Genomic DNA, 15,574 nt, shown 5'->3' with positions numbered 1-15,574 from the left:
ATGAGTATGTGCCAAGCAAGATCGTAAGGGATGGAAAGGAGCCACCGTGGTACAACAACCGAGTTAGAAAACTGCTGCGGAATCAAAGGGAACTTCACAGACAACATAAACATAGCCAAAGCCTTGCAGACAAACAAAAATTACGCGAAGCGAAATGTAGTGTGAAGAGGACAATGCGAGAGGCGTTCAATGAATTGGAAAGTAATGTTCTATGTACTGACTTGGCAGAAAATCCTAAGAAATTTTGGTCTTATGTCAAAGCGGTAGGTGGATCTAAACAAAATGTCCAGACACTCTCTGACCAAAATGGTACTGAAACAGAGGATGACAAACTAAAGGCCGAAATACTAATTGTCTTTTTCCAAAGCTGTTTCACAGAGGAATACTGCACTGTAGTTCCCTCTCTAGATTGTCGCACAGATGACAAAATGGTAGATATCGAAATAGACGACAGAGGGATGGAGAAACAATTAAAATCGCGTTCGATTTTACACAGAGTACGCGAAGGAACTTGCCCCCCTTCTTGCAGCGATGTACCGTAGGTCTCTAGAAGATGTAGCGTTCCAAAGGATTGGAAAAGGCCACAGGTCATCCCCGTTTTCAAGAAGGGACGTTGAACAGGTGTGCAGAACTGTAGACCTATATCTGTAACGTCGATCAGTTGTAGGATTTTGGAACACGTATTATGTTCGAGTATAATGACTTTTCTGGAGACTAGAAATCTACTCTGTAGCAATCAGCATGGGTTTCGAAAAAGACGATCGTGTGAAACCCAGCTCGCGCTATTCGTCCACGAGACTCAGAGGGCCATAGACACGGGTTCCCAGGTAGATGCCGTGTTTCTTGACTTCCGCAAGGCGTTCGATACAGTTCCCCACAGTCGTTTAATGAACAAAGTGAGAGCATATGGACTATCAGACCAATTGTGTGAGTGGATTGAAGAGTTCCTAGATAACAGAACACAGCATGTCATTCTCAATGGAGAGAAGTCTTCCGAAGTAAGAGTGATTTCAGGTGTGCCGCAGGGGAGTGTCGTAGGACCGTTGCTATTCACAATATACGTAAATGACCTTGTGGGTGACATCGGAAGTTCACTGAGGCTTTTTGCGGATGATGCTGTGGTATATCGAGAGGTTCTAACGATGGAAATTGTACTGAAATGCAGGAGGATCTGCAGTGAATTGACGCATGGTGCAAGGAATGGCAATTGAATCTCAATGTAGACAAGTGTAATATGCTGCGAATACATAGAAAGAAAGATTCCATATCATTTAGCTACAGTATAGCAGGTCAGAAACTGGAAGCAGTTAATTCCATCAATTATCTGGGAGTACGCGTTAGGAGTGATTTAAAATGGAATGATCATATAAAGTTGATCGTCGGTAAAGCAGATGCCAGACTGAGATTCATTGGAAGAATCCTAAGGAAATGCAATCTGAAAACAAAGGAAGTAGGTTACAGTACGCTTGTTCGCCCACTGCTTGAATACTGCTCAGCAGTGTGGGATCCGTACCAGATAGGGTTGATAGAAGAGATAGAGAAGATCCAACGGAGAGCAGCGCGCTTCGTTACAGGATCATTTAGTAATCGCGAAAGCGTTACGGAGATGATAGATAAACTCCAGTGTAAGACTCTGCAGGAGAGACGCTCAGTAGCTCGGTACGGGCTTTTGGTGAAGTTTCGAGAACATACCTTCACTGAGGAGTCAAGCAGTATATTGCTCCCCCCTACGTATATCTCGCGAGGAGACCATGAGGATAAAATGAGAGAGATTAGAGCCCACACAGAGGCATACCGACAATCCTTCTTTCCACGAACAATACGAGACTGGGATAGAAGGGAGAACCTATAAAGGTACTCAAGGTACCCTCCTCCACACACCGTCAGGAGGCTCGGGGAGTATGGATGTAGATGTAGATGTAGATATTAGGGACGCAACGTGTTGCTGAGTGAGGAAACTGTATTGAACACATACTATAACTTGTGCCCTTACTCTAATACTTCGTGCCAGAACCCCCATTATCACATATTTAATTGTGCCACCCCTTTTCCTGCACTCACACCACATTCTGAGTGCTTAAAGCGCATTATTTTCATCTGGTGGCAGAAACTGGAACTATTATTTCTTTCAGCGTACACAGATTAATGAAGATACCTATGATATTTCCGAGTCTTGCGATGTATACAGCTGTCACTGCAGAACATGCAATACCATAAGTTTAATTATAATGACCCGTTACGTACACACACACATAAACACACAGATTTCTAAACAGTCTGTTTAAGTTTTCACCTACAACATCAGGAAAATGTTAGTTCTGTTTGTGTGTAATATCAACAATGGTAAAAACCTGAACCAGTGATAACGTTACACATCTTACCTAGTGAAAACGAAAGTAATAGCCTACTCATCACTTGGGCAGTGTCAGTAGATATGTGGCCTAAGTAGGTAGTGATCCAAAATGTTTATTTCAGTTTCATGTTAGAGATACTTATTATTCGTAAACGGTGATTGTTCCTTGTTACGTAAATCAAATGAGATTTTCCCCCCTTATAATTCACTAAAGAAGTACGACTACACAGTGCAGAAAAGGAGCCCGGCAGTTCGTCAGTGCTGCGGGGCCCATGTGATCTCAAACTGGTCCTGAGTGAATGCATTTAGTTAGCTACATGCTAGAGGTGATAAAATAACATATAAGATTAGCGGTCCGCGTCATCTGCGAGCGGATGATGTCCCCTGGAGACAACGCTGAAATGCTAATCGTGTTTACCAGAGCCGAGTCTACACTATCTTACACAGAACTGTTGGCTTCCTTCGCTTGAAGTGACTAGTTGCTACAAACGATGCCCTCTGTAGACACACGAACATATCTCGGAATTTTCTTTCCTTTAGACAGGCAACAAAAGAGCTGGGATATTTGGTTTATGGACTCTTGGTTGTTTTGTTGTTTGTGCATAATAACTATAATTGACAAAACACAAGAGTTCATTTCACAAAATAATATTAAAAAATTGAAACAAACTGATTTCAGGCCAAGGTAAGGAATATGTTAGAAAATATAGACTACACACTGGATGACAGAGAAAAAAATAAATTTAGTACAGTACAATCCTACAACACCCACCATCCGATGCCAAACAAAAATCCATAAACCAAATATCCCAGTAAGACCCATTGTAAACTTCAAAAAAGCTCCCACTTACAAACTTGCAGGACACGTGTTGAAATTACTAACAGATACATAAAATAGAAGATGACAAAACTATAAGGAACACCTCACAGTCAATACAACTTATAAAAGATTTAAAAATCCCAGACACAGCTACTCTATTCTTTTTAGACATAGAAAGCATGTACTCTAACATTCCAATAGCATAAACAATAAATATCATAGAACAAAACGTGAAGGACAACAGCCAGCTACCAGATGAGCACATCAGAGAAATACACACGTTGTTGGAACTGTTAACGGAACAGAACTACTTTCACTTCAATCATTAACACTATTTACAGGAAGACGGTTACCAATGGGATTCCCAGTATCAGGTGCCCTAGCAAACATTTTCACAAACCATGTAGAAAACGTAATTTTCAAAAATGTTATCAAAAAGAATTACAACATACTTTTTTGGGTCAGATGCATGGATGACACCCTTTATTTAGTAGATGAACCTCAGGCAAAAATTGACCAGTAGCATACAGATATAAACACAATTCACAGAAAGATAAGATTCACAAAGGAAAAAGAACAGAAAAACCAAATAAACTTTTTAGATATAACGATTAAAAATTAAAACAATCAGCATAGCTTTGAAATCTACTGCAAACCTACAACAACTGACACAATCCTACATCAGACTTCTAATCACCCACACTGACAGAAACAATCAGCACTCAGATACATGCTTTGTAGTCTCAACACAGTACCACTCAGCACAGAAAAGTACCAAAGAGAACTAGACAGCATCAGATAAATAGCAACAAACAAAGGGTACAATAGGGATCTAGTCACCAAATTAAACAAAAAAAATAAAAAACAAATACAGGCAGTGAACACAGCACATAAACAGCCACAAACAACAGTAGCCTAAAACAAAACACTACACAAACAGTGACAGAACAATAACAACATAAAGAATACAGGAAAACAAGAAAGAAAATTCAAGATGGTACACAATAACATACAAGCAGAAATCCACACGTAAACTAGCAAACATTTTCAATAGACAAGGGATAAACATAACACTCAAAACAGAAAATTCAATCCAAAAGCACATTCCAAAAATAACAAAAAAATCTACCAAAAAACAGGAATATACCAACTACAACGCAACACATGTGATAGAAGGTATATAGAACAAACCAGCAGAACATTTTACACCCGGTACAAAGAACATAACAGACCATGGAAATATGGAACGAGCCACTTAACTTTTGCAGAACATCAGAGAGAAAATAACCACAAACCTACTACAAGAGAAAAGGATATGAAAATAATTAGAATAAATAATGAAAGACATCTCCTAACATTACAGGAAAATTATCCTATATACAAAACAACTACTAAATGACCAAGTAAATATGACTAACAAATCACTGTTTACACTGATTGATCGTATAATAGACAGAAATCCCAACAAATGATTACACATCTGGTTCTTCTCGTAAGTATATACAGGAAAATATAATGATAATAATAATTATTATTATTATTTTTAAGAAGAAATAAATGTGTAAAAATAGCAATAAAATTAAAGTAAATAATTTTTATTTTATTAAAAAAATCTCTCTCCCTCTCTAATACACACACACACACACACACACATATATATATATATATATATATATATATATATATATATATATATATATATATATATATATATTCACAAAACAGTTGAATGCAGAAAACTGAGAATGTTGTCAACACTTAGAAAAACAAAAGGAAACTCGGTATTATAAAAATGGCAGTTACAATGATGTGTAATGTAAACGGTGAACTGAAAGTGAACTGTAAGATGTCCACCTGGTTTCCGGATGGGAAAAAGCAGTTTGGTTAGATGCAATGAATTAGAAGTTACCTATAAGTACCATTCCATTTCGTAGAAAACGTTAAGGAACTGTTTTTAAATCAATAACCTAGATGTGAAACCATAACAAATGTGTAAAAATGTACAAATCATGTAGTATTTCAGGACACCCACTGAAGGTGCCTTCTAAAAAAAGGCGAAACCCGTCTGGTTACATAAATAAAAATAATAATTTCGATGTGCAGCATGCAAAAAAGGCATTTTCTATGAAACTACTGCAATTTATATACAGCTGCTGCGAAATTGGCCACTACATGAAACGTCTTAAATAAGCGAAGTCTTTTATGAATATTTGAGAGGAGGGAAAATTACAATAAAGTTTCAAGTTTACTTAGCTTGTCATGTTGAGATTGCTTCAGTTCTTCTTGTCTAGGGGTCTGGTTCTTGAAGCTGAATGTCTAACATCAGGTCCTCACGGTTGGTTTGAACAAAATAAACTGAAAGAGTGTTTTTGCAGAAATTTTTACGTAAATATGTTTTCCACTTATTTTCTCACGTTTTAGGATATCAAATAGAAATTTTATTTTCACATTAACAAAACAAAATTACATGGTTCACACCTATTAAACAGAAATACTTCCGATCACATCAGAGGCAAGCTTAAGACTCTTACACTCGACGGAAATAACAATATTCCAAACGGTATACAAAATTTTCTTAACAAATGAATTCCTACTGGTTTTCTTTACATTGGTAATTTTGATTATTCTTTCATAAATGAAGCCAAAAGTATAGTAAACTGTACACAATTACCTAATTAATAATAGAAATTTTAAATGTACAAATAATTCGTAATTTCAAATGTTTGTAAAAAAAATTGAACTGAACATTCAGAACTAGTACTTACAGATTATAACAACGAAACTACAATATTTTACAAAATAATTCCTTTTCATAAATTTTGCTTTGATATATTACATACTGTCTATAAAACTAAATAAAAGTTTTCAGAAAAGCAACTACGATAATACTTACGTGCCCAAAATTAAAAAATAATACTATTATCAACAATTACTGTTGAGGAAATGTAATTCTAGAGGAGGGTGTCCCATTACACGCCACTCTCATCATGTAAGTGTACTGTAGACTTCAGCTGCAGACTGATTTGTTCCAGTTCTGCATGCTAGTCTATCCTGTATAAGCCTTTTCCTCTCATGGAAACTGCTGCAGACTACATCCATTTGAAGCTATTTACTGCAGTCAACGCTGTCCCCTGTTGGTATGTCGTAACTCGATGTTACATTTAATCAAGTACAGCATCCAAGATGGCAGCAAACGTGCTCCCTACACAATTCAACACAGGATGGCATATATATATATATATATATATATATATATATATATATATATATATATATATATAGTACGTTCAGAGGCCGGTTCTATGTCATAAGATGGCTAGACAACATAAAACACAAAATACAATTCATTTGCAGCATATATGAGGGGCTGAGAGTGCAAGTGGTCCAAGTGACATTTCACAAGATATGCTCCAAGCGAAAATTTGTTAAGCTTAACTGTGGATCTCTTCAGAGTAAAATAAGTAAAATATATTTCCTTCATAGTTCTGACCCTGTCATAATAAAGTTTAGGCTATAATCCAATGTCTGGATTGAATTTACAATGCAATAGTACAAGTGAGGTGGTTGGAAAAGGAGAATTGCTGCTAACCTTAACGCAGCGCCAGAGACGCATTTTTCTACAAATTAGTGCAATAGCCTAGTGTGTATACTCTTCTGATTACGGATAGTAATATTCGATACATGTTTACACAGGCCCTCGTTCTGGAATGGTCGATGTGCATCGTGAGACAAAATCAGCATTTTGACGTAATAGATCACAAATTCTTTAAATCTGGTCATACGTATACAGGATGTGATGGTGCAAAGAAATGTTTCAAATATGTATTTATTCGATCACACAGGTGGAAGCAGTTAAGAAGAGCCGCTTAATGTTTTCCATCGTGGCAGTGAAAACTTCCTTCCAATTAAAGCCATGGATGCCGCAGCAAAGGACAAAGTTGCTAAACAGACTCAAGGGTAAACAATACAATGGAGCAATATTCGTAGAATCAGAATCAACAAAGTAAATTCTCTAACAATGCAGCTCAAGTATTCACTAGAACGAGAACTTGAGTTTATTGAAGCGGATTAGATGAAGCGTAATACTGGTCGATCATTTGCAGCCTTTGCATCAAGATGCGTATTAAATAAAATTTCAGAAGTGGAAAAAATTTCAGGAAATAAGCAACTACACCTCCTAGTTTATCATGAGTTCTATAATAATACACCACATTGCCAGGAAACAGATACTATGGGTGGATGGAGAGGGAGTGGAGAAAGGGAAGGATGTAGTCGTGGAAGTGGACAAAGAAGGACAAAAAACGCGCAACACACAGTAAAGCACGATAATTATTACCCCACGGAACACATTCTTCAAAAGTTGCGACAGACGGACATGATTCTGATTCTGTATCAAGGCAGTGACTGTGATAGAATTATAGAAAGTGAGAACGAATTATCTCTCATACATGTTGCGACCACATCAATTTATTTTGGTTCTCGTATTTTATTGTATTTGCAAGTTATCAACAGTTTCTCAGTTTGCTACATTAATTTTGCGTTAATTACGCACGTATTCAAAGTTTATAATGAACATATAGTGATCTATGTCTGTCATGTGTATTGTACCAAAAAAATCTATATACTGATGAGCAATCAACAAAATGTTTTTGCCGTTGTATCTGTTTTACTGTAAAAAGTTTTAAGATGCAAGAAGTACAAGGCTTTGTAATACATTAAAAATATTCAGAAGCACATTTTCGAACCGTACCTACAAAATGACCATTAGAAAAGATTATCTGATGTTTCAATAGCAATTCACGTAATTCATAAATAGCCATTTAATTTGACAGACATTTACTGAATTTACTCTAGCAAGCATTTGTACCACTTATTCTCTTAGCCCCTCATACATGCCTTTAGTAGTTCAGTTTCTTAGTGTATTCGTTGTCTCTACCAGTTTAGTATTACTACACAATAACTGTAATTGAGCACCAATACACCTTTGGCAGACACTCAGTTTTTATGGATCGACCGCCAGTCCATAAACAGCGACTACTGTTGCTATGATTGTTTTCGTCGGCGGAATTGCTAGCACTGCGGAACTGTTGCTGAGTTGGCATTGTCTGAACGTCGAAGCTCGCTAGACGTGTGTCGGCGGCGCGTCTTCTCATAGCCACCACTGGCGGAAGTATCTCCGTGTGCGCTCTACTTTGTGGAAGCGAAATCGTTGCGACTGTCAGCAGTCTCTTCAGCAGTGGACAACACTACCTGCAGTTGGGTATGATGTGATGACAGGTTCCTAGCGAAAGCTCAGTTTAGCTCCGTAGTCTAGAGGTGACTGTTCGGAAGTGGGAGGCGACTGGCGTGTAGTGTACCTGGATGGCGGCATTCTCTTGTGGTACTGATGTGTACCGCTGGCTACGCACACAGCTCTCCCCATACCGTAAGTCTTTCCATTATCAAACTGACAACTGCTATGCTGCCTCAGCCTGGGTGCTATGAACTGATCCCGTGTTTTAGTCAAGCAGTCCCATAAACATATTTTCTTTACGATTTTATTCAGTTAATTTTAATTTTAATAATCAACAGCCTCAGGTGCACCGTTTACCTACAATTTACCTATGTTTCAGTCGGGATAACCCAGCCTTCTTCATAATAACAGTAACTACCGTTTGTCCATAGTGGACATAGTCAAGCTAAAACTACAAATCCATAAATTATCGTCAGACTATAAAACTTATCTGGAACTGCCTCGGCCCCACTTCGCGACCGCGATGCGGCAGCCACGAGTGCTGTACTGGAACTAACACGATAATGTTGAAGATATTTATATTTTATTCAGTGTCTCCTTATCAGTTAATCCATCTAACCTTAATAATCTCCAAGAAATATTTCACGTATCATTTCAAAAACCATCTCTACCTTCTGTAGTGAGGATCTATTCTTTCACTGTATATAGTTGTCAGAAGTAAATATACAGCTGGGCACTCATCCGTTATCTTCCTAATTTTTTATGGCTTAAGATTAATTGTTAGCATATGTTGATATTTAGATTTTTGGCGTGTTATTAACGCCGATGCTACAAAATGTTTGAGTTGAGGTGATTAGAATTGCAAAAGTGTTAGAAACATATAATTCTTAGTTTGTGCTTGAGGTATACTTTCAGTTTTTTGTAGCTTTGCTCTTCAGAAAGTTTTATTCCGTTCGCTGTATTCAATAATAAAAAGGTGCATGTTGTAAATACTGTAACTATTTCAGCATTGGGACTTACACTCCTGGAAATTGAAATAAGAACACCGTGAATTCATTGTCCCAGGAAGGGGAAACTTTATTGACACATTCCTGGGGTCAGATACATCACATGATCACACTGATAGAACCACAGGCACATGGACACAGGCAACAGAGCATGCACAATGTCGGCACTAGTACAGTGTATATCCACCTTTCGCAGCAATGCAGGCTGCTATTCTCCCATGGAGACGATCGTAGAGATGCTGGATGTAGTCCTGTGGAACGGCTTGCCATGCCATTTCCACCTGGCGCCTCAGTTGGACCAGCGTTCGTGCTGGACGTGCAGACCGCGTGAGACGACGCTTCATCCAGTCCCAAACATGCTCAATGGGGGACAGATCCGGAGATCTTGCTGGCCAGGGTAGTTGACTTACACCTTCTAGAGCACGTTGGGTGGCACGGGATACATGCGGACGTGCATTGTCCTGTTGGAACAGCAAGTTCCCTTGCCAGTCTAGGAATGGTAGAACGATGGGTTCGATGACGGTTTGGATGTAGCGTGCACTATTCAGTGTCCCCTCGACGATCACCAGTGGTGTACGGCCAGTGTAGGAGATCGCTCCCCACACCATGATGCCGGGTGTCGGCCCTGTGTGCCTCGGTCGTATGCAGTCCTGATTGTGGCGCTCACCTGCACGGCGCCAAACACGCATACGACCATCATTGGCACCAAGGCAGAAGCGACTCTCATCGCTGAAGACGACACGTCTCCATTCGTCCCTCCATTCACGCCTGTCGCGACACCACTGGAGGCGGGCTGCACGATGTTGGGGCGTGAGCGGAAGACGGCCTAACGGTGTGCGGGACCGTAGCCCAGCTTCATGGAGACGGTTGCGAATGGTCCTCGCCGATACCCCAGGAGCAACAGTGTCCCTAATTTGCTGGGAAGTGGCGGTGCGGTCCCCTACGGCACTGCGTAGGATCCTACGGTCTTGGCGTGCATCCGTGCGTCGCTGCGGTCCGGTCCCAGGTCGACGGGCACGTGCACCTTCCGCCGACCACTGGCGACAACATCGATGTACTGTGGAGACCTCACGCCCCACGTGTTGAGCAATTCGGCGGTACGTCCACCCGGCCTCCCGCATGCCCACTATACGCCCTCGCTCAAAGTCCGTCAACTGCACATACGGTTCACGTCCACGCTGTCGCGGCATGCTACCAGTGTTAAAGACTGCAATGGAGCTCCGTATGCCACGTCAAACTGGCTGACACTGACGGCGGCGGTGCACAAATGCTGCGCAGCTAGCGCCATTCGACGGCCAACACCGCGGTTCCTGGTGTGTCCGCTGTGCCGTGCGTGTGATCATTGCTTGTACAGCCCTCTCGCAGTGTCCGGAGTAAGTATGGTGGGTCTGACACACCGGTGTCAATGTGTTCTTTTTTCCATTTCCAGGAGTGTACATTGCAAGTAGGCTGTTTAGGTTTTTATGTTGGTGACGCCACGTAGCGCTCTGTACGCAAATCACTGACTGTGCCGTGTGCCGTCTGTGGCTGGTTCGCATTGTTGGAATATTTGCTATTGTAGTGTCGGGCAGTTGCATGTGAACAGCTCGTAGCGTTGGGCAGCTGGAGGTGAGCCGCCAGCAGTGGTGGATGTGGGGAGAGAGATGGTTGAGAGCGGAGATCTGGATGTGTGTCTGTCAGAAAAAGGAAATTTGTAAGACTGGATGTCATGAACTGATATATATGCCTTTTAAACACTATTAAGGTAATTAGATTATTTGTTCTCTATCAAAATCTTTCATTTGCTAACTGTGCCTATCAGTAGCTGTAATGTATTTTATTGTAACCTGGGACCTGGAAACGACGGAGAGGCTCCGTCCCCACCGCAGCCGCAGTGGTCCACAACCTCACAACGACTACCGCAGTCCACTTCACCCCTCCGCCGCCCCACACCGAACCCAGGGTTATTGTGCGGTTCGGCCCCCGGTCGACCCCCAAGGGAACGTCTCACACCAGACGAGTGTAACCCCTACGTTTGCGTGGTAGAGTAATGGTGGTGTACGCATACGTGGCGAACTTGTTTGTGCAGCAGTCGCCGACATAGTGTAGCTGAGGCGGAATAAGGGAAACCAGCCCGCATTCGCCGAGGCAGATGGAAAACCGCCTAAAAACCATCCACAGACTGACCAGCTCACCGGACCTTGACACAAATCCGCCGGGCGGATTCGTGCGGGGCATCAAGCGCTCCTTCCCAGAAAGCCGTGCGTTAGACTGCTCTGCTAACCGGCCGGGCGCCTATCAGTAGTTAGTGCCTTCAGTTGTTAGAATCTTTTATTTAGCTGGCAGTATTGGCGCTCGCTGTATTGCAGTGGTTCGAGTGACGAAGATTTTTGTGAGGTAAGTGATTCATGAAAGGTACAGGTTCTTGTTAGTCAGGGCCATTCTTTTGTAGGGATTATTGAAAGTCAGATTGCGTTGCGCTAAAAATATTGTGTGTCAGTTTAGTGTTGATCAGAATAAGTAATGAGAAATGTTTGAGTACGATGAGTTTTGCTCAGCTGTTTGAAAATCAAATAACGTAGAGGTTTACCAGCACTGTCATTCATAATTTTTCTAAGGGGAAGTTTCAGTATATCCAACTAGATACGAGACGGATCAAGATCACTCTATGAGAACTTTCTTGGACAGCGGTTTCAGCACTAGATTTGTAATGTTTGAAAATTTTAATCTATGTGTCATTGCTTCGAGACAGAACAAAATTTAAAAACTGGATGCATAATAAATTGATTCAAGGCAGAAAAAACTTTATTTATTTATTTGTGATGCATTATTCAAGTACTCGACAAAAAATTGCCTAAGATGACCCATGGCTTAGACTCCAGACGCTTGCTTGATCCAGGACCTCAGGTTGGCTACATTGGCATAGACTCCCGGATAGTTGGCCAAGCCACAGCCCTCTCCAAAGGAGACGATGCCGACCTGCGTGGAACCGGTCACCAGAGGACCGCCGCTGTCTCCCTGGCAGGAGTCCTTACCGCCTCCGGTCACTCCTGCGCAGATCATGCGGCTGGTGATATAACCGTACGAGCGGTTGCACGTGTTGCGGTCTATGATCTGGACGTTCACCGCCAGCAGCGTGTTGGAGGCGCTGCCGCCAGATGAGGTCGCACCCCAGCCGGTAACTGTTACCGACGTTCCAGCAGAGGGCTCTGACGAGGTCAGACCCACGGCCTGCACGTTGCTGTTGAAGCTGAAGGCGTTGGATACCTGCACGACGGCGATGTCGTAGTCGGGATCAGAGTAGCTCCCGTGTATGTAGCCGGTGGCGATGTTGTGGGTGGTGCCACCGCTACCCCTGGTGGAGGTGCCAGCGCGCAGCAGCATCTGGCTGGTGGAGTAGCCGTCTACACAGTGGGCCGCAGACAGAGCCCAGGTGTTGCTGATGATCGAGGCGCCACACATGTAGTTGCCCCTGACGAGGGAAAGACAAAAGGCGTCAGTAACATTTGTGTTGACTCTTATCTTTACATGTGTAGTCTCACTGGGACATAAACTAACTGGATATTCTCGTGCTTCCAGCCGAGTCATGTTGTTAACTATCCACAATCTTCGAGACGAGTATTCCATGAACATTCACACAATCGTTTACAGATTGATTATTCCCTACACGGCAACACAAATAATTAATTAAAAGAATACTGAAAACCATGATCCTTTAGGATATTACCTAGACCACTGGAATAGGAAATATTTATACTGTAAATGTCAACTACCATAACATGACAGTAATTTGAAGAAATGTTCAAACCTGTTTCGAGAACTGTTGCGTTATTCATTTAAGTCGGGGTCCAATTGTGTAACAGTACGGAAGAACGCCGGTGGATCTTCCAAAGTCTCATACTAGTGTTGGAACAATCTTATGAAATTAACTTCCTGAACGGCGTAGACTGTTTCTCATGCATATGCAAAACTAGAGGTTACAATACACATGAATCATTCTCTCTACTTGAGCTGTCCAGTTTGTAACGATTGTTAAGCTCAACAAAAATATCCCAGCACTAAAAAATAATTAATAGGCAATAAAGAATTTTCGGGACGATCATGTTTCCCGTAGGCCGTGGCATTTTTAAACAATATAATGCTCCGTGCCCACAGGGCTAGGAGTGTGATGGAGTGCTTCAAGGTACACAGTGATGAGTTCCTATTGCTGTGTAGTAACGAGCCTACCAACGTTCACTTATGTCGCACAACTACTTCTTGGTGTTCATTTGTCTTTTCCCTACATATTATTTCGAAATATTACTCAGCATCCATCTCACATTCTGAGGACACATTCCACACAACTGAACTGAGATTCTATGCACATCAGCAGGTTATAGGCAGAAAAGGCGTTCAACACCACAACATTACATTGCTTCGCCGGCCGGTGTGGCCGTGCGGATCTAGGCGCTTCAGTCTGGAACCGCGTGACCGTTACGGTCGCAGGTTCGAATCTTGCCTCGGGCATGGATGTGTGTGATGTCCTTAGGTTAGTTGGGTTTAAGTAGTTCTATGTTCTAGGTGACTGATGACCACAGATGTTAAGTCCCATAGTGCTCAGAGCCATTACATTGCTTCAGTTGCTTCAACGTGGACGTATGTCTGCCTATAATGTCCGCACCTCTGCTTGAAGCTCACATACCTACCGGCAGAGACAGCAAACAATAAACTGCGTAAGGTAATGTTATATCCATTAGGATGGCGAATACTGTCAGGTGGAAAAGTGTACATGTAATATAGCTCGTCAGCTGATTTTGGAAAGTAACAAGTTTACTCGTATACACCTGCTGTAGAAAATCTGATTTTTATACTGCAATACGACATTAGTGACCTTTGATACGTATCGAAAGAGAACGTTCCTACCGATACCTCATGTATTCTGAGGAACAATAGTTTTCGGACGATTTTGCCATTGCGCCAGCGTCGCCTATAAAGCGTTACATAACATTTATTTCTGCTCTAGGGACTAGAATATCTTTATATACGAAGACAGTAACTTGTTCTCGAAAGAACAGTTACTGTTGATGACCGTGCAGCTTTTCCCTGGAATAAATGATGACTCACTGAAAACCTCAGCTGCTGACAGGTGTTGTTAATAAACCTCGATGTGGACAGCTGAAAATGTGTGCCCCGACCGGGACTCGAACCTGGGCTCTCCTGCTTACGTGGCAGACGCTCAATCCATCTGAGCCACCGAGGACAGAGATGAATAGCGCGACTGCAGGGACTTATCTCTTGCACGCTTCCCGTGAGACTCACATTCCCAACTGTCCACAATTCTACATATGTATTGTACCTTGTAGACATTTGTGGACAGTTGGGAATGTGAGTCCACGGGAAGCGTGTAAGGGATAAGTCCCTGCAGTCGCGCTATTCATCTGTCTCTTCGGTGGCTCAGATGGATAGAGCGTCTGCCATGTAAGCAGGATATCCCGGGTTCGAGTCCCGGTCGGGGCACACATTTTCAGCTGCCCACATCGAGATTTATCAACAACACCTGTCAGCAGCTGAGGTTTTCAGTGAGTCATCATTTAGAATATCTTTGCTTTTACCCTGGAATGTTCGAAGATACCTCAGTGGCACTAAAATGCAGAGTCTAGGCTTCAACCTGTGTAAGATTTCATATTATCGAAGAATATATAATTTACAAACGGAGTACATTGTTCTGGTCTTCTTCGCCTCTAGAGACAGAAACCTAAAAATCCGCTTGACTGAGAACTCACATGGTGAAGTAGAGCTGCCATGGGTACTGGGAGATGCTGACAGCGGAGCCGCCGACAATACGGCCGCCCACACGAGGCCTCCCTGGGATGAATCTCACCACGGGGGTGGCGCCACAGAGGGCCACCACCAGGAGCACGGCTAAACCAGTCGGCAACATCTCTGCAGGAGAGCCTGATGCTAACAGCGAACAGGCCCGCTTATATATGGTTCCGAATCTGAAGTCATAGCGAGACAGGGAAATCCCACTGAACGTCGAGTTGGGCATGATATTTTTCAGCGTTCCCGGTTGGTCACTTTCAAAAATGGCCAGATGTTAGATCTCAGAGAATCTGATAAGAGTACTCGACAATGATATTTGTTCTGGACCGCGTACGCCAAATCACTTATCTGGCACTTATCTGTCATAATGAACATGCTCT

At 42.1% G+C, this 15,574-nt stretch overlaps 1 protein-coding gene across 1 annotated transcript; it reads right to left on the bottom strand.

Annotated features, from left to right (window-relative positions):
- Positions 1 to 12,263: 12,263 nt before the first annotated feature.
- On the bottom strand, positions 12,264 to 15,312 carry LOC124799052 (trypsin alpha-3-like). The gene is made up of 2 exons (XM_047262590.1): positions 15,155 to 15,312; positions 12,264 to 12,864 (listed from the first exon to the last, which is right to left on the bottom strand). Exons 1-2 carry the CDS (start codon positions 15,310 to 15,312, stop codon positions 12,264 to 12,266), a joined length of 759 nt encoding a protein of 252 aa, XP_047118546.1.
- Between the last annotated feature and the right edge of the window lie 262 nt (positions 15,313 to 15,574).

Source organism: Schistocerca piceifrons, chromosome 5 (assembly GCF_021461385.2).
Source record: "Schistocerca piceifrons isolate TAMUIC-IGC-003096 chromosome 5, iqSchPice1.1, whole genome shotgun sequence".
Classification (NCBI taxonomy): Eukaryota; Metazoa; Arthropoda; class Insecta; order Orthoptera; family Acrididae; genus Schistocerca; species Schistocerca piceifrons.
This window is presented reverse-complemented; position numbering and strand designations above follow the sequence as displayed.

Bases quoted from the DNA above. Each gene is read 5' to 3' on its own strand.
- LOC124799052 (XM_047262590.1), bottom strand. From the start codon at position 15,312: ATGTTGCCGACTGGTTTAGCCGTGCTCCTGGTGGTGGCCCTCTGTGGC. The intron at 12,865-15,154 runs GTGAGTTCTCAG...TTCCCTCGTCAG, and splicing joins TGGCAGCTCTACTTCACCAT to GGGCAACTACATGTGTGGCG.